This window comes from Crinia signifera, chromosome 12 (genome assembly GCF_055691185.1).
Source record: "Crinia signifera chromosome 12, ASM5569118v1, whole genome shotgun sequence".
Lineage (NCBI taxonomy): Eukaryota > Metazoa > Chordata > Amphibia > Anura > Myobatrachidae > Crinia > Crinia signifera.
The window spans coordinates 48,454,005-48,474,178 of NC_139228.1; the positions used below are offsets into that span (position 1 = coordinate 48,454,005).

A 20,174-nucleotide genomic window follows, 5' to 3' on the forward strand; every position below is an offset into this window, starting at 1 on the left:
GAAGGGGATAAAGGGATAGAAACCTCATAGGGAGCTGAATCCTTCGATTACTGGTAGCCCAAGCCTCCTCTAACATGTCCTCCAGCTGCTCTGATTTAGGGAATAAAGCAGCTGCTTTATTTCTACGCTTAAAATCAGGGCCCTTAGTTACTTGAAACCACCTCCTCCCCCATGTCTAAAGTCTCTATGACCGCCTTGAATAAGGCATCAACTTCTATGGAAGGAGGAGCCTCCTCATGGGTCGTGGGGGTCTGAACCTCAGTGTTTAAACCAGATGGGACACCCAAATCATTTGCGCATATAAATAATGTAATAAGAAATGTAAAAATACAATCAAGATGGCTAAATTAAAGACTGAACGTAAAATAGCGCAAGATACTGTAACCCGCAGAAATACTAATGCTATTAATTTTCCACAACTTTCCACCTCCCTGCAACAACATCTCTAACTCATTTCTACATTTAGCTCTCCTGACTCGGCTGTTTCCCACCTCTACCAGACTCTTGAAACAGCCCTTGATGAAATTGCTCCAGCCTTCCATTACACCCCACGTAGGCTTAGATGCCAACCGTGGCACTCCAAAACATCAAGACAACTATGAAATCAGTCACAGAAAATACAACGCCAATGGCACAAATCTCTGATTTCCTCACATATAAGACTAGCTACCACTCCTACTGCAATGCTTTGGACACTGCCAAACGAACATTCTACCAATCTCTCATCTCTTCTCATGCCACCAACCCTAAGCAACTTTTTAACACATCTAAGTCTCTTCTTTACCCTCACCCACCGGCTACCATCAGTGCACAAGAACTTGCCTCCTACTTTAAGGACAAGATTGATAACATTGGATATGAAATGTTATACTCTTCCTCAACCTCTAACCCACTTTTTTCCCCTGCTGAACCCTCTGGCACTTTCTCTTCATTGGAGCCCACAAATTAAAAGCAAGTAGCCACACTCTTCTTATCCTCCTACTTTACTACCTCTCCTCTTGATCCTATACCTGCACAAGTCATTAAAACTCTATCTCCTGTGCTTATTCCAACCTTAACTAAAATCTGCAATCTCTCTTCTGCTGCTGGTATTTTTCCTTCTCTGTTCAAACATGCAGTGATTACTCCCATTCTGAAAAAAAAAAACACAATTCTGACCCTAACTCTCCCTCTAACTACTGTCATATCTCTCTGCTCCCTTGCCTCTCCAAGCTACTGGAGAGACTTGTCTACTCTCGCCTCACATACTTTCTTAACTCTCACGCCCTATTAGACCCACTTCAGTAAGGCTTTCGTTCCCAGCACTCCACTGAGACATCACTGACTAAAGTGGTGAAGGATCTGGCAACTGCCAAGTCTAAATGCCATTACTCACTACATATTCTTCTAGATATTTCTTCTGCGTTTGACACTGTGGATCACACTCTTCTCTTACAAACACTACACTCCCTAGGTCTTAATGATACAGCCCTTTCCTGGTTCTCATCTTATCTATCTGATCGCTCTTTGTGTTCACTTCTCTGACTCTACTTCCTCTGTCAGTTGGAGTTCCGCAAGTCTGAGTTTTGGGTCTTCTGCTTTTCTCAATCTATACTTCCTCTCATGCAAACTAATCCGCTCTCTCGGATTTCAGTATCACTTATATGCGAAACATACTCAAATCTATCTATCAACCTCAGTTGCCACCAGTGGTTTTGGGCAGAGTCTCTGAATGTCTCTCTGCTATCTCATCTTGAATGTCTTCTCGCCAACTCAAACTCAATATTTCCAAAACGGAATTACTTATATTCCCGCCAGCTAAGAACAGTTACCATACTAATATCTCCATAACTGTTGACAACTCGACAATCTACCCTACCCCGCAATCTGGTTGCCTTGGGGTCATCCTCGACTCTGAACTGTCCTTTCTTCCTCACATTCAATCTATCTCCAAATCATGTTACATGCATCTAAAAAACATATCCAAAATACGACCGTATCTCGCACAAGACACTACTAAATCTCTTATCCATGCACTCATTATATCCCGCATTGATTATTGCAATAGCCTCCTAACTGGTCTTCCCAAGAACAGAATCTCACCACTGCAAGCCATTTTAAATGCTGCTACTAAGCTGATCTTCCTTGCAGGATGCTCATCATCTGCTGATCCGCTCTGCCAGTCCTTCCATTGGTTGCCTGTATCTTACCGTATTCAATATAAAACACTTCTACTCACATATAAAGCTATTAACCATACTGCACCAGCATATATCTCTTTACTTATCACAAAATATCTCCTATCTCGACCACTGCGCTCTGCACAAAATCTGTGTCTCTCTTCTGCATGGATCACTATCTCCCATTTACTATTACAGGACTTCCATCTGGCTGCTCTCATCCTATGGAATGCCCTTCCACGCACAGACAGACTCTCCACTAGCCGCCAGACTTTTCAAGTGTTCCCTGAAAACTCACCTCTTTAGGCAAGCCTATCCAATTTAAGTTCTACATGTATAACCCTCTGAGGCACTTATGTATTATATAGCTCCCCTTCTGGACTTGCAACTTGGTGGGATTGCTATGCTGTGCTGGTGCATATGTACTGGTGCATATCCTTGTGTTTCCCTCCTATGTCCCTATAGATTGTAAACTTGCAGTAGGGCCCTCCTACCTCCAAGTCTGTCTGTTACCCATTGGAACAACAAATGTCTACGGCGCTCGGGGCTAGCGTAGCGTGTACTGGGCAGTGTACCTACTGCAGCCACCGTACTGGAGGAATGCCAACCTCTCCAAATACCACAAAAATACCAAAAAATAGTATGGGGCGCTGAAGTGACACACTAGACAGTTAAAATCAATAAAGTTTATTAGGTACACATCTCATATTAGTTAATGTGCAAATTTTGCAACAATAATCACATTAGAAATACACATAATAAAAGAATTTTAAAGGAATGAATAAAATACACAGAAACAAAATAAAATAAAATAAAAATATAGAAGGAAAATAATATTAAATAAATAAAAATGAAACTAATAATAATACTAATAATGAAAAAAAGAAACAATGAATAAACAGTCAATAATAACTTTTAGGAAAGTAAATGAAATAAGTAGGGGATGTTATACTGAATGAGGGGTCAGCCTTGAATGAAGCATGTCTGTCCAACATTAAGTGCAGTTACCCTCCGTTTTTTTTTGTATATAATTATATACCATATATAATTATATACAAAAAAACTCCATGCTGGAGCTTTTTTGGCAGATAAATTTCCAACCGCCAGTTTTTTTGTTGTACTTAGAGCAAGTCAATTCTCATGACACAAGCGCATCCAGCGCTGAGGTACAGTTAGTGTGTCCAGATAATACAATGGTAAGTATAGGTATATTACCCGTCCCAGACGTGTGGCTATTCAGCCTGATCGGCGCCGCTGCGGGAAAGCCGGAGGTGCAAGGTGATTCTTTTGATGGACTGCACCGCTCAGAGCTGATATCTGGGAACTCTGCCACCGTTCCAAGTATGGAAGAAAGGTAGCTAAACTAACCCTGAAAATTATAGACCGGTCAGCCATTGTGGGGAAAATATTAGAAGCAATAATAAGATATTGTATCCAAAGTTTCTTAGAACAGGAGAAAGTGATAAGTAAGGCTCAGCATGGGTTTGTCAAAAATAGATCATGTCAGACTAATTTTATTTGCTTCTGTGAGGAAGTCCGTATGGGGCTTGAAATCTGTTGATGTAATACTGATGGATTTCGCTAACGCTTTTGACCTGGTGCCTCATAAAAGGTTATTAATGAGACTAGGTAATTTAGGGTTAGGAGATAACATTTGTAATTGGATTAAAAACTGGTTGCAAAATCTGGGACAGAGAGTGGTGGTAAATGGTATACATTCCATCTGGGGTAAAGGTCCAAAGTGGAGTCCCACAAGGTTCAATTTTGGGACCGAACTTGTTCAATATATTCATTAATGATATTGGAAGTGACATAGTGAATATAATATTATATATAATATTTGCGGACGACACTAAATTGAGTAAGGAAATTAACTCAGGAGAGGATGTGGGGACATTACAAAGTGACTTAAATAAAAAACTGGAAAGGTGGAAAATGCAGTTTTACGTTGAAAAATGTAAAGTAATTCATTATGGAACAAAAATGAACAAGCCACTTATAGGCTAAATGGAGTTATTATATTTAGTTGTGCTGTAGAGAAGGACTTGGGAGTCATCATAGATTAAAAATTGGGTAATAGTGCACACTGCTCAACTGCAGCAGCAAAAGCAAACAGGACACTGGCATGCATTAAGAGGGGTATGGATTCAAGGGATGCTAATGTGATAGTGCCTCTTTACAAGGCATTGTTGAGACCACACTTGTAATATTGTGTTCGGTTCTGAGCACCGCACCTTTAAAAGGACGTTAATTAGAAAAGGTACAGATAAGGGCGACTAAGCTATTAAAAGGTCTCGAATCACTAGAATACAAAGATAGGTTAACCAGGCTGAATGTGTTTTCACTGGAGAAATGGAGGTTGAGAAGTGATATGATTATTATGTTCAAATACAGGATTGGGAATCGTATGGGGAAAAGAAATTACATACTGAATTAAGAAGAGGATTCTTCACCATTAGAGTAGTAAAATTCTGCCGCTGGGGGTGATTACAGCAACTACTGATTAATTTGAATCAAAACTGTATGAATTTTTGGCCACTAAGGGAATCCTATAGATATAACTCAAGTCAGTAGTCACAAGTTAGATTGGTTGGACTCAATGGACTAATGTCTTTTTTCATCCTTAATTACTATGTTACTATGGCCCTTATTCTGATCGGTGCGGCCGGATCCGATTATGCGGCCAGGACCGTGCGTGCGAAACCCCGCCTTCCATACGGATCGCCAACTCCGTCCGTACGCGGTAAGAAGCTGGCCGAACGGACCGCACGTGTATTTTTCACGGAATACGCCTCCTCCATCTAAGGGAACCTCCCCCATCATTCGATGGTCGCAGACCATCGAATGCAGGACCGAGTGCTCCACCAGCTCCCGCAACCTCAGACCACACGGACATTTTTCCGTGCAAAAGCAGGGATCTGGGCGGGCAGCTGACATCTGGCGATGTCATATGTCCGCCCCCTACACGTGCGTCACGGCCGCATTACCATACGTACGCCCAGCGTTTGCATGGGAACGCCCATGAAACGCGGGGCGTATGCAAATGGTAATGAGCCCAAATAGCCCTTCACGCCCCTCTCCACCCCCTGTTCGGAGTGTTCACATATCATGCGGGATTTGGCCGTACGCCCCGCTCGCATATGCGCAGAGACGCCTCTGCACATGCGCAGATACAAAACATTGGCGACCCGAACGCACGCGGATATATCCGCACCGACCAGAATAAGGGCCCATGTTAGGTATATATCCTGTCTCTTGTTCAGAATCCGAGTCAGTGTCGGTGTCACCCATAAGCTGAGAGGGAGAGCTATCCCTCTCAGCAGTTTAGATGGCTTTTTGCTTAGCATCTGCTGCCAGCCCTGAACTGAAGCGGTCAGCGAGCTCTAACATAGAGGGCAAGTCTCCATGGACTGAGGTGGAAGGGGCCACCGGTAGAGCAGGCTGTGCAGGGGGGTGGGGGGCTGTCCACTAGCTGTGCCATGATCTGAGTGAGGGAAAAGGCCCATGCCGGCTCAGCCGTGGACGTGGTGGTTGAAACCTCCCGCTGATGTTTGTGACAGCATGTGCATAGGTCGCCATATAACTCATCTTGAGGGGACAGACCTGCAGCACAGGAGCTCCCACCTCCTTAGGTGCCTTGCCTCTAAACTTAGTAACGTCAGGCAACTAGGCCCCAACACCATGTAGGTGAAAAATATCTGAGCAAAGCGAACTGCAGGCGCAGGGATGTGGTTTAACTGGTGTACCCACACAGCACTACACACAACAGACCATACAATGCATGAAAAATAATAAATGCAGCAGCTCTCACTGACCAAAGCCCCAAAGCTAGCAGGAGGAAGCTAGTACAGCCTAACCTGTGGAGAAGAGGTATACTGGGGACAGCCCAAGTTCTCCGGATGGTGCACCAGGAGTGTAGACCCAGGCAGTAATGGCCGCTCTGCATCCTAACCAGGGAGGAAGATGAAGGAGAGAGCCTGTGGTGGGAAACCCTGTAAGTTTGGCACCTACAGACCTGGGGGAGGGGCCGACGGAGTGAGCCTGCCTCCCCCTGCTGATTCCAGAGCCTCCCAGGGAAGGTGGCCTCCCACAGCACGAGCGAAGCGGCCAGCCGTCCCGCTGCCAGTGCTGCGTCTCCGTCGCCCAGTACCCTGGTGGTCTAGTGGGGGAGCGAACGACCCTGTCCCCACTGATCAGCATGGTCCACACGCACCGGAGCTGCAAGCCGCGATAGGCGCACAGCAGTGACACATCTTACCTGCTCCCGGCTGTGACTGTGGGTCCCGATGCAGAGGATCCTGGCCGAGGTCACTCACCCAGTCGTGGTGCTGCTAGTGGTGTTGGCGCCGCAGCGCAGGCATCCCCAGGACGCCCAGCGCTGCTTGCCCAAATAAAAAGTACAAATATGAAAAACTGGCTGCATAAGGCAGCCCCCGTTTATAAAGGTGCTGCTCCTGCCCCATCAAATGAAAAGCTGGCTGCCTGGAGGCGGGGTATAGGAGGAGAGGAGCCTGGCTTGCCCGGAGGCAAATCTTTTAACTCATTTATTGCCTGCCAGGTCTGTCAACCTGTACCCAGCATCAGTCCTGTGTCTCCTATGGACTGAAGAAGAAAGAGTGGTGAAGTGAGCCAGTGTAGAAGTTGCCCATGGCAACCAATTAGCTACTACCTTTAACTTAATCTAGTGCATTTTTTAACTGTTTCTTCAAAGTTGGTTGTCATGAGCAACTCCTCCACTGTTTTCTCTGCTTGATGAATAAACAAGCAAGGCTTTTCGTGTTGCCTTTGCCACTTGTTACAAAGGCTATGGCGATGGCAGCTTCAGGGAATTGAGGATCTTCCACCAATAGGGGGCATGGACACATGTAAGAGTGCAGTCTAGTCCCATCTCCCTGAGGATGTTCTTGGACACACTACATTTCAGATGACCAGATTCTTTCTTTACAGATATTTAAGATATCTCGTGTCCTTTCTGCATTTTTCTGCATTAGGATCCCTACTTCAGGATGACTAGAGACGTGGCACCAAGGATCACTTTTCTTAAGCCAGCCCTACTGCATTCTACCTTCTTCCCAGCATTACAAGGAGCACAGACCAAAATGAGTGCAAGTGACCCCAACTCCTCCATCTTCCTCACCGACACAGCCAAGCAGATCAAAACTAAGGTACAGCTTCGTACTGATCAGTCATCTGCTGCTTTGGTGATTATTTACAGCGCTGTCTATTTTCCTTTTTAGTATGTGGTTGGGAAGGGTAGGTGGAACAAGAATTGCTTAAGCATAAACTTTCTTCCATCCGTTGGACAGGCCTGAAGACTAGTAAAATATAATCTCAGTAATTGCAAAATAAGACATAATTTTCATTCTGTTTGGAATGTACAAGGTACACCTGGACCCTAATGCCAGCCTGGCCATATACAGTACATGCTCATTGCTGAACACCTATACAGTATTTGCTGTTTGTCCCTCTGGGAGCTGTTTTCATGTGTGCCACCAGATCTGAAAATATCAACACCAGTTTACAACCGCCACCACCACCAGTTCAACTGCTATCGGTGTGATTGTTTTTTCATATGGGGCTAATGGGTTTGCTTTTATTTCTTTGGAGACCAATGTATCTTCTGGTATGCCTTTGCAATTTTAAAATCTTGTTTGTTCTGCTACTTGAAAAAGGTTGAAAATTACTGCTCTTGAAATTATGAAAGGGGTCATTACTGTGACCCTCCCTGCACCAGTAGTAAGTAGCCGATATAGAGGTTTTAGTTCATTGCCACCGAATCCTACAGTAAGTTAGTTTGCTGGTGGTCCTATATGAAAACATTTGCTTTCTACTTCTTCCTAGCATTACTAAGTAACCCGGCTCCTTTCTCCTCTTACAGATAAACAAGCATGCATTCTCCGGGGGCAGAGACACTGTAGAAGAACACCAGAAGTACGGGGGCAACTGTGAGGTTGACGTGTGTTACATGTATCTGACCTTTTTTCTTGAAGATGATGAGAAGCTGGAAAAAATTAAACAAGTATGAGACCTGCGTGAATGTGTATGTATGTATGTATGTGTGTGTGTGTGTGTGTATATATATATATATATATATGTGTGTGTATATATATATGTATATATATATGTATATATATATATATATATATATATATATATATATATATATATATAGCAAAATGGGGGTACCCTTTCTGCGCTCGAGAAAGTGGGAGCAGCACCTCTGGGGGGTCCTCTGTTAGACAAGACCCAGAATAGAAATGGGAAAAAGGGGGGTTTCCAGAGGGCGCTAGCCAATAATAATCAGGTACAGATCGGTTTTTACCGTTTAATATAAAAGTGGAAAAAAAACCCTTAATGGGGTATCACAAATACATCTAATATACACATACTCATAAAACTGCTTAATACAGGATAAGGCACATATGCTTGTACAGGTTCACATGAATATTGTTCGATTCAGCAGAAAATAGCCCAACGCGTTTCGTCAGTTCCTGACTTCATCAGGGGCAGATAGCATAGCCAGTAGACATTATACGTGTCTTATATCGAATAGAATCTGAAGACATAGATTTCATAGGATAATCCGATGGTTTTTCAATATTCGGAATCAAACAGAAGTGTCTTTTAAGTATCACAGCAGGTAGTTCAAATAAAATTCACCGCAGGCAATTTGAATTGATATCACTACAGATGGCCCTGATGTATAATCTCATCAGTATACAGGGATCCTAGAACAGCAGCCAGCAGCAGGGTATCACCAAAGTGTGACACAGGCTCCTGGAGACTCCGTGATACTCGGTTGACACGCTTTCTAGGTGCCCTATCCAGCCATTTGCACATAAACTCCTGGAGACCCTGTGATACTTGGTCTACACGCTTTTAGAAATTGCATTTATTTGTGAACAGAGGGATACCCCAAAAAATTTTTTGTATTGGTGTTGAAGTCCATCTTTCCACCCTAAAGGAAATTGCATCCTTTTGTGAACGGAGGGATATCACAATTTTTTTGTATATGTGATTCCATTGTTGGTGTTGAAGTCCATCTTTCCACCCTAAAGGAAATTGCATCCTTTTGTGAACGGAGGGATATCACAATTTTTTTGTATATGTGATTCCATTGTTGGTGTTGAAGTCCATCTTTCCACCCTAAAGGGTTATAAACACACCCGCTAGAAATCTGAAGAAACCCACACTGTTATTTATCTATTGATCTGTGCAAACCCTGCTCTTTGGTCAAAGAAGACCACATCCATTCCGATTGATTCACTGCCCCTGATGAAGTCCTAAGGGACGAAACGCGTTGGGACGCGGATTTACAGTGTATGTGGCACACGTCTGAAAAACTCTAAACAAATGAAAGATTCTTTTACTGTTGGATGAACCTTTAATAAATGCTGTTCTGCTTTTATGAAAAATACGGTTTTTATTCATTATATGTATAGCCACCCCTATTTCTCTTTCTATCTATATATATATATATATATATATATATATATATATATATGCAGCAACCTTTCTTGGATGGGGGAACCTCTGGGATCCACAGAGGCAAGATCTAGGCAAAAATGGAAAGAAAGGTGTGCTCCATAGTGCATTAAAAGCATTTAATCCGATAAAACGCAATATCCCAGGTACATTACAAAAAAGCCTCTTACCAAATATATTAGCGCTGTGGGCAGGGTACCACAAGTTTTGACATATAAGCCAAAGGCAAAGCTGCTCACGCTGCTGGAACAGGGTCCGCCCGATATCCCTCGGATGGTCCGCCTGGCTGGATTGCCATGCAGGCAAACGGGGGGGTCCCGGGGCAACAGACTCCTGTAGAACGAGCCAGCTACAGGAACAAACACAGAGGGCGTAGTATCTACGTCCAGTCCCCGGTGCTTTAAGGTAGAGAACTGTCAATCAAATGATGACAGTCAGCGGGATTGTGTACAGAGGCAAGACGTGTGTTGCCTTGGTCCGTCCGCTTTATAATTACAAACCAGACTTAATAAAATATTAACAGCATTGCCTTTTAGCACACAAGAAAGTTTTTCAAGTTACCAAAGTTGTAATAATACACTTAGATAAATGATATATTCACAACCCAATTGATAATCGGTATTGCGGCTTATTGCAAATTCACCTGATACACAGTATTATCTGCATATACATAAACAAACTTTGTCCATATAAAATAAACATTTTTACAAAAGAGCACAGACACATTAATGTTAAGAAACATTGAAAATAAAACATATATAAGAACAATGGCCACACTTGTATCAATGGTCCCTGTTTCTTTTTCATAATTAGCAGAAATCACCAGCTGGGCATATTAAATGTATAGTAACATGCCTATATTCATATTAGTACAATAATTAAATCCATACATATTCCAGCATCAAAATATGGCCCCATTATGAAAGGCTATTAATTTAAGAACTCTTTTTAATGGATAAATGGAGTAATTTCATAACCTTCATTAAGGCCATCAGGAGCCAGCGTGTTCATTTTAAGTATCCACATTGTCTAGCGCATAAGTAAAAACTTTTTCTTGGTCACCACCTCTCTTATGTTTAGTTACTAATTCGATACCTTTAAAGGACAAGCTACTATGGTCACAGTTATGCTTTTCCGAGAGTGACGAGACAAACTGTGGTTCATGAGCCCGTGCTTGATATTTCAAAGATGTTCAAGGATTCTTATTTTCAAACATCTTTTGGTCTTTCAAATGTAATTAATATCGCAACCACAGGTTATCAAATAAACCTCATACTGTATATACTCGAGTATAAGTCAACCCGAATATAAGACGAGATACCTAATTTCACAACAAAAAACTGGGAAAATGTATTGACTCAAGTGGGACCCTCACTCGAGTATAAGCCGAGAGGTGGCTTCTTCAGCATAAAAAATGTTCTGAAAAAGTAGGCTTATACTCGAATATATATGGTATGTGGAGTTACAGTTAATGAAATTAAACACAATGTGAAATTCACATCTACAATTTGAAATTCACATCGAATTTCCACAAATCCAAAATGGAATTTCTTGATATTGTACTGAGTGCAATAGGTTCCCAGGGTCAAAGAAAAATCTAAACATCTACCTTTTTCAAGCCGGTAAATGCAAATAGCTACCTAGACTACTCTAGTTGCCATTTTAATGCCTGGAAGGACAACATTCCTTTTTCGCAGTTCCTTCGATTAAGAAGGAACTGCTCTGATACTGCGGTTTTCGAACAACAAGCTTGTGTGTATACACAGCGTTTTAAAGAAAGAGGGTACCCTACGGGGATTGTACAAGGCTCGCTTACTAGAGCCAGAAGTCTTGAAAGAGAAAAACTATTATACCCTAATGAGACGCTGTCTACTGGTTCCCCCATGCATAAGAAATCGTCAGATGCCCTTTTCATCACACAATATAATACCCATGAAATTTTTACTTAAGCGCAAGACAATGTGGATACTTAAAATGAACACACTGGCTCCTGCTGGCCTTAATGAAGGTCTTGAAATTACTCCATTTATCAATTAAAAAGAGTTCTTAAATTAATAGCATTTCATAATGGGCCATATTTTGATGCTGGTATTATGTATGGATTTAATTATGGTACTAATATGAATATAGGCATGTTACTATACACTATACATTTAATATGCCCTGCTGGTGATTTCTGCTAATTATGATAAAGAAACAGGGACCATTGATACAAGTGTGGCCATTGTTCTTATACCGTGTTTCCCCGATAATTAGACCTACCCCGATAATAAGCCCTACCCCAGATTTGGACCATTTGTCTAAAATAAGCCCTCCCCCGAAATTAAGACCTATGAAATTTCCCATGTATTTTTTTGCATTTGTCAAAGTGTAGCCCTGCTCAGCCCCGCTCACCTCCGCTCACCTCGCCTGTTCAGTAATACCGCGGCTCCCGTTCCCAGGGATGCATTGCGGTAGGCGCGGCGTGATGTCACGCCGCGCACATCACGCGGCTGCTGATCAGTGCACACAGCGCCGGCGGGGCTGAGATCCGGTACACAAACACAAACAGGTGGGGCAGGTGGGGGCATGTGGAAGATTGGTTGACTGGGATGGGAATTGTGGACTGGGGCGTTTTTTTAACGGAGCAGTGGGGCATATTTTTAAAGGAGCAGTGGGGCTGTCAAGGTCTATTAGGTCTGGTTTGTTATTATAAAGCGGGTGGACCAAGGCAACACACGCCTTGCACTGTACACCAATCCCGCCGACTGTCATCATTTGATTGACAGTTCTCTACCTTAAAGCACCGGGGACTGGACGTAGTGACCACGTCCTCTGACGAAACGCGTCAGGGCGTGGCCTACGTCTCCCACCAGTGTTTGTTCCTGTAGCTGGCTCGTTCTCGAGGACACCCCCCCCCCCCCCCCCCCCCCCCCGTTTGCCTGCACGGCAATCCAGCCAGGCGGACCATCCGAGGGATATCGGGCGGACCCTGTTCCAGCAGCATGAGCAGCTTTGCCTTATATGTCAAAACTTGTGGTACCCAGCCCACAGCGCTAATATATTTGGTACAAGGCTTTTTTGTAATGTACCTGGGATATTGTGTTTTATCCGATTAAACTCTTTTAATGCACTATGGAGCGCACCTTTGTTTCCATATTTGTATATGTGTATGTACTTATATGTATATATGTGTGTATGTATGTATATATATATATATATTTATATTCCGAATGCCTGGCACTCACATTAGGGTTAAATCCAATTGCTGGGGTGACAATCCAAAACCTTAGGTTTTTAGTGAACCATAGGCTAAATCCAAATTCCAATAAAAGATGTCACTCACCAGTCTGTAAACTCAGTCAAAAAGTGATGGTGAGTGACATCTTTTATTGGAATATATATATATATATATATATATATATACATATATATATATATATATATATATATATATATATATATATATATATATATATATATATATATATATATATACACAAACTATATAGGTGCGCTAAAGTCCACAAGGGTCACTGAGATACTGTCTCAAAGATGACCATGCACTCAAGAGTCCAAATGTGAAGACCGTCACTCCCCTGTGTTAGAACCATCCTCGTCCTATGGGTGTGAAACAACTGCAGAAAATGGCGTGAGTGCCAGTCACACGAAATAATAATAATAATAAAAATATATATATATATATATATATATATATACAGGTCGAGTATCCCGTATCCGAATATCCGTTATCCAAATTATTCCGAAATACGGACTTTCCAGAAAGTGAAATTTTTTTTTTTTTTGCTAAAAACTCACTGGGGACATTTGTAACAGCATCACTGGGGACATGATATGTAACTGGCACTATATATGTGCAAGACAATGATTGCTTGGCATTCAAATTCAGTGCTGAGATAGTACACAAATTTTGTTTCACGTTTTGAAACCTTGTTTTTTGAACAATTAAAATATATTTGTGTGTATTTTATGTGGTAATAAAATATATTTGTGTGTATATTATGTGTTTATACAGCATAAATGCAAGATACTTCAAAATACATCATTGAAATATTAAAATATTCCGAAATACGGAATAATCCGTTATCCAAAATTCTCCTGGTCCCGAGCATTTTGGATACGGGATACTCAACCTGTATATATATATATACACACACACACACACACCACAGTCTCATAGTGCAGTAAGCTTCTTATTTAATTGTAGTAAAATTTTATTTTAAAACAGACCAAAAGATAAATCTCGTACCGAATAAATCATCTGGTGTGGCATAAAATTACCACATGATTTATATCTAGCACTCTGGCATATGGCCTGCAGGGCTCCGGGATCAGCGCACCACGCTATATAACAAGAAGAGGTACCCTTTCAGTGCGCTAGAGGTTGTAGGCGGGCAGCAACTTTGTTAATCCCCCCTGTTAGTGGGGGAATGGTGAAGGGATAGGTAGCAAGAAACAGAGTGTGCCCCTAATTGGCAGTGTCCACCACCGGATGTCCAAAAAACAACAGCCGAATTATAGTACAGCTATTTAATACAATTTTTAAAAGACAATAAAACACTTTTTCATCTGTATATAGACATTGGTTCAGTTCGGTCAAATGCAATGAAAACCCAATGCGTTTCGTCGATAAAAGACTTCCTCAGGGGTAGCTTTCTAGGTGGTGGAGAGAAGCCATATTACTAACTAGGAACATAGAATGGAATAATGTGTCTAGAGGCTTTATATGTACATACCTGTAGGCAACTTAACTTTGAATGCAGATGTTATAGCTCCAGATGTCAGAAGTTTTCTGACCCAATATGGAAGGGGTGTAAGAAAAGATCCTATGTAGATCTTAATCTCGATTTGTAACCGCATCTATGGAAATAGTCTAAAACATATATATGGAGTATCAGGAGTAGAGCAAGTAGTATAAATATATGGTACAAGAAATATATATATATATATGTAGGAATCAGGCGGCACTCTCGGATTTGATGCAAAGTGAAAAATTATTTATTCATTCGACATGTTTCAGGCATATAGCCCGTCCTCAGGGATAAACATAAGTGATAATGCCACACATATAAATACTAAAACAAGTGAAAAAAGCTCCCCCATGATCAATCTGCGCCGCCCCTCTCGCCTGCGCCATCCAGGGCCGGTCCCTGCTTCCGCCTTCCCCCAGCGTGTAGTCGCGTGTGCTACGCCGTTGAGAAGGCTGTACTTCCGCCCGCCACTTCTCGCTGACGCCATCAAGCGTCAACCACGCTGCGGGTCAGCTGGACAGCCAGGCCTCGCTCTGGATCCCGCAAGGAGGGTGGTTGCCAAGGTGACCATAAATATTGTACCGTGATCTAAAACAACAAACAGCAATTCAAATATGAAAATCGTGCATTAAGAGGCTATGGTATAGCCATTTAAAAGGCGTGAATACGCCAGTGCATATGAAAATACAATAAATGACAAAATGTACATGAACACATACATACAAAAACAATAAAAAAATCTGCAGATTGTTATAAATGCACAGTTGCACAATGCATATTTACATCTTTAGATACATGCAAATATAGCGAGCTATAATGTAAAATATGTAGTATCTTGCATAAGCGATAAAAATATCTAGATTTCTTATACATTTATTAACCATTGCTACGCTGTGCATTTTAGGGCCATGGGCATTCTATTTGTTAATAATCGAAAATTATGGGTGCTAAATTTATTACCTTCTGGGCTTATGATATTGCCTATAAGAAGTGATACAACCCATGTTGCTCATTTAACTCTCTAGGTGCGAGCGTGTCAAGCTTATGAATCCACCTTGCCTCAAGCTGTAGGAGCTTTTTCTTTCTATTGCCCCCTCTGGCAGGTATGGGAACATGGTCTATAATTTTAGATCTTATACTAGCCAGGTTGTGTTTTCTCTCTGCACAATGCCTTGCCATTGGCTGTTCGCTTTGGCCAGATGACAATGCCTGTGTTATGGCTAGTCGATGATTCGCCATTCTTTCTTTAAATTGGCACTCTGCCTTGCCCACGTAGTACAACCCACATGGGCAAGACAGAATGTATATCACATACCTGCTAGAACAAGTGACCAGTATGGGGATGGCTCACCGTATCTCCTATAATCATGGAGCTACAGGTCACACACCCCGTACATCTGTAACACCCCTTGGGTCGGGACAAAAAGTGGGATGGTTTGCTGTCTTTGGCTAACCTGGCTATGTCAGTTTTTACCAGCAAATCTGCCAGATTACGTCCTCCTTTGTACGCTGGCATAATTTGCGTGTTGTGTAGGCTTTTAAGATCTTTATCTGACGTTAATATGGGCCATAATTTTTTAACTCTTTTTGTGGTTTCACAACTGCCCATCGCATGCTGTGTAACCCAGGGAATTTTGGACCCTAATTCCTTCTTGTTGGTGGTAGTTTTTAGTGCTGTTTCGCGTGGGATGTTCAACACCTTTTCTTTAATTTTGGACAATTCTTTCTTTTTGTAACCCCTCTGTTCGAATTTGGTTTGCATTGCATCCAATTCTGTGTGTGCTTGGGCCTCATTGCTGACTATCCTCCGTACTCTTAGCATTTGCGAGTAGGGCAGTCCCTCTCGCAATGCTCTGGGATGGCAACTTTCATACCTAAGGAGGGTATTGCGGTCTGTCTCTTTTATATATAGTGATGTCACTATTTGGTTGTGATTGAGACTAATTTTCACAAAAACCAAATACAACAAATCCATAAACAAAGGAATTGGCGGACCTTTGTATGTCTCATTGTTGCTGATCAGGTTCTCCACAGCCCGCATCCCCTCCGTGTGGGGTATGCAAGTGTAGAGTCCTGTTACAAAAAATTATGGCCCGTATTAACGTCAGATAAAGATCTTAAAAGCCTACACAACCCGCAAATCATGCCAGCGTACAAAAGAGGACGTAATCTGGCAGATTTGCTGGTAAAAACTGACATAGCCAGGTTAGCCAAAGACAGCAAACCATCCCACTTTTTGTCCCGACCCAAGGGGTGTTACAGATGTACGGGTGTGTGACCTGTAGCTCCATGATTATAGGAGATACGGTGAGCCATCCCCATACTGGTCACTTGTTCTAGCAGGTATGTGATATACATTCTGTCTTGCCCATGTGGGTTGTACTATGTGGGCAAGACAGAGTGCCAATTTAAAGAAAGAATGGCGAATCATCGCCTAGCCATAAGACAGGCATTGTCATCTGGCCAAAGCGAACAGCCAGTGGCAAGGCATTGTGCGGAGAGAAAACACAACCGGGCTAGTATAAGATCTAAAATTATAGACCAGGTTCCCATACCTGCCAGAGGGGGCAATAGAAAGAAAAAGCTCCTACAGCTTGAGGCAAGGTGGATTCACAAGCTCGACACGCTCGCACCTAGAGGGTTAAATGAGCAACATGGGTTGTATCACTTCTTATAGGCAATATCATAAGACCAGAAGGTAATAAATTTAGCACCCATAATTTTTGATTATTAACAAATAGAATGCCCATGGCCCTAAAATGCATAGCGTAGCAATGGTTAATAAATGTATAAGAAATATAGATCTTTTTATCGCTTATGCAAGATACTAGATATGTTACATTATAGCTCGCTATATTTGCATGTATCTAAAGATGTAAATATGCATTGTGCAACTGTGCATTTGTAACAATCTGCAGATTTTTTAATTGTTTTTGTATGTATGTGTTCATGTACATTTTGTCATTTATTGTATTTTCATATGCACTGGCGTATTCACACCTTTTAAATGGCTATACCATAGCCTCTTATTGCACGATTTTCATATTTGAATTGCTGTTTGTTGTTTTAGATCACGGTACAATATTTATGGTCACCTTGGCAACCGCCCTTCTTGCGGGATCCAGAGCGAGGCCTGGCTGTCCAGCTGACCCGCAGCGTGGTTGACGCTTGATGACGTCAGCGAGAAGTGCCGGGCGGAAGTACAGCCTTCTCAACGGCGTAGCACACTTGACTACACGCTGGGGGGAGACGGAAGCAGGGACCGGCCCTGGATGGCGCAGGCGAGAGGGGCGGCGCAGATTGATCATGGGGGAGCTTTTTTCACTTGTTTTAGTATTTATATGTGTGGCATTATCACTTATGTTTATCCCTGAGGACTGGCTATATGCCCGAAACATGTCGGATGAATAAATAATTTTTCACTTTGCATCAAATCCGAGAGTGCCGCCTGATTCCTACCCCTGTATCAGGACCGCGAGTCCACGCTGGAGGGCACCGGGTCAGTACCGTTTTGATACATCCCCGTGGGAGTGCCTGCTCACAACAAATATCAACGTTTCGGTCCACCTATGGGACCTTTGTCAAGACTTGTCAAGTCTTGACAAAGGTCCCATTGGTGGACCGAAACATTGATTAGCTCCTGCCATGCTGCTAGCAAGGCATAAAATGAACCTCTGGTGAGACCCAGGAAACAGCCGTACACTCGCCACTGGTGACTCCTGGAGGAGGGAGGATCAGTGTTACTACAGATGTAGGTCTCATCTTGCCGGGGGCTGGCAAAATGATTACCAGCCTGGGGACAGTTGAGTGACCTCAACTGTCCCCAGGCACTTGGGACACCACAGCCACGGCATCAGGTAACGCGTTTGACTGCGCATACGTATTTTATGGCTGCGCTAGCAAGCGGATGGCTGATACGCCTCCTGCTGGACCACCCGTGATAAAGTGTGTGGGCAGTGGCGCCGGTAAGTGGGGCAGCACGGTGCTCGCATGAAGTCATCTTCCCTGGCTGCCATTTGTTAGCAGGGAGAGTGGGCTCCCCTCACACAGCTCCTCCCCCAGGGACAGTAGGAAGACATGCCCATACAAGTTACAGCCACTAATCCTTCCTGCCTGGCAGCAAATGTGGAGGGACACAGATAGCTTATCAGCCACCCAGCTATCCACTCTGACAGTCCTGCTTGTAACTCTCCTCCAAGGAGTCGGGTTACAGAGTTTATGCTCCAGTCAGCCATGGCTGCTTAAGGAGCCTAGTGACCATTTTGCATTGCAACATTGTATGTGTACTGTGTACATATGCAGATGGGGTGCCTCTCAACCAGCGCTGGGAATTCCCAGATTTCCTTAGCTGGTGGAGAGGCGCTCCATCTGACTGGGACACGCGAGCGTCTCACAGGCACGCGCATCCCCATCTGCACGGAGCAGTTCGGCGGAGACGGACAGAGAGTGGGGGGGGGAAGCTGGGGACTGGCAACGGAGGGCTCAGACAGAACGGGACCTGCCGTCGGTTTGCGGGGGCTTATGGCAGATGCCGATCCTATCGCCAGGAGCATCTCCATCTGGAGCTGCTCCATCTGTAGGCCGCCTGTCTATTTCACTGCATTGTATGCCTTGTAAAAGCTTTGTACTGCTTTAACACTATAACTGCCTGTCAGAAGTATACTGCGTTAGCTGTACCTTTTTTTTAAGCTGCCTGTTTATTTTACTTTTTCAGTGTTTTACAGAGCCTGTTAGTGTCGTCTAAGGATAAATTCAATAAGACAGGGGCCCCAACATTGCTGTTTTGTACATCATGTCATGCTGGCTTACCCCCCCAGGACTATGTCCAGGACGGCTTATGCGCAAGCTGACACAATGCGCAAGCACCACTCACAGCTCCAGCCTCCTCTTAGGAGCCTGCTTGGGCCACGTCACTTACTCAGATGATGGCGCAGCTAGTAGATGGGCTCTCATCTGCCCCGTACCTACAGCCTGTTACACCTTCCTCATTGCACTGGATTGCCCCATCCCCCAGGCGTTGGGGCCACCTTGAGAGGGGTACATCAAGCCACACCCTAGTTGGGGGAGGCAGTTCTTGACCCTGTTCCCCTAACCTCCCGTGTGTCTGCTTATCCTGTTGCAGCACGGCGATCCCTGTGGCTGTGCTTTTGGATGGCGGACCTGGCCTCTGTGAAAACCTCAGAAGCGCTTCCCTTTGAGGGTTCCCTCTTGTTTGGGTCTGAACTGGATAAAATTGTGGCTAAGGTAGCAGCTTCCAGAGCAGCTTTCCTACCACTCACTCTTACACCCCATCCCTGTGTTATGGGACATTTTTTTTGAAGAACCTGGCCCCAGCCTGCCAAGTTCTCCGGGCCAGGTGTAAGCATCCTTGGGCCACCAGGCGCCCTGACTCTCAGCCAGTGGGCAAACCTTCGCATGACGCCTGTTGGGGTTTTCAGCCGTCTAGCTGGTATCCACAACTGACGCATGGGTTCGGGATGTGGTCCCCCGAGGCTAATCCCTAACCTTTTGCCGTTGCCCACCCAATTTGTTCTTTTCCATGGGTTCTCCAAAGAACTGGGTAAAGTTCAGGGCTCTGGAACACTCCAGCCAGAAGCTCCTGCTAACCTGTCCCTTCGGCTCAGGATTCTACACCAGCCTTTTTTCTGTGCAGAAATCCCAGCGGGTCATGCCGTCACATTCTCAACTTAACATGACTCAACAAGTTTGTTGGGGTCCTGAGGTTCAGAGTGGAAACTTTGTGATCCATAGTTTTGGCACTTACGACCAGTAGACTGTG

At 43.6% G+C, this 20,174-nt stretch overlaps 1 protein-coding gene across 2 annotated transcripts in view; it reads left to right on the forward strand.

Annotated features, from left to right (window-relative positions):
- The window catches only part of WARS1 (tryptophanyl-tRNA synthetase 1), a 111,596-nt gene that overhangs the window by 88,125 nt on the left and 3,297 nt on the right, over positions 1–20,174 (forward strand). For both annotated transcript variants that reach the window (XM_083166969.1, XM_083166970.1), the window contains exons 9-10: positions 7,151–7,324; positions 8,038–8,178. In XM_083166969.1, coding sequence (XP_083023095.1) covers positions 7,151–7,324; positions 8,038–8,178 — 315 coding nt within the window. The remainder of the gene's footprint in view (positions 1–7,150; positions 7,325–8,037; positions 8,179–20,174) is intronic.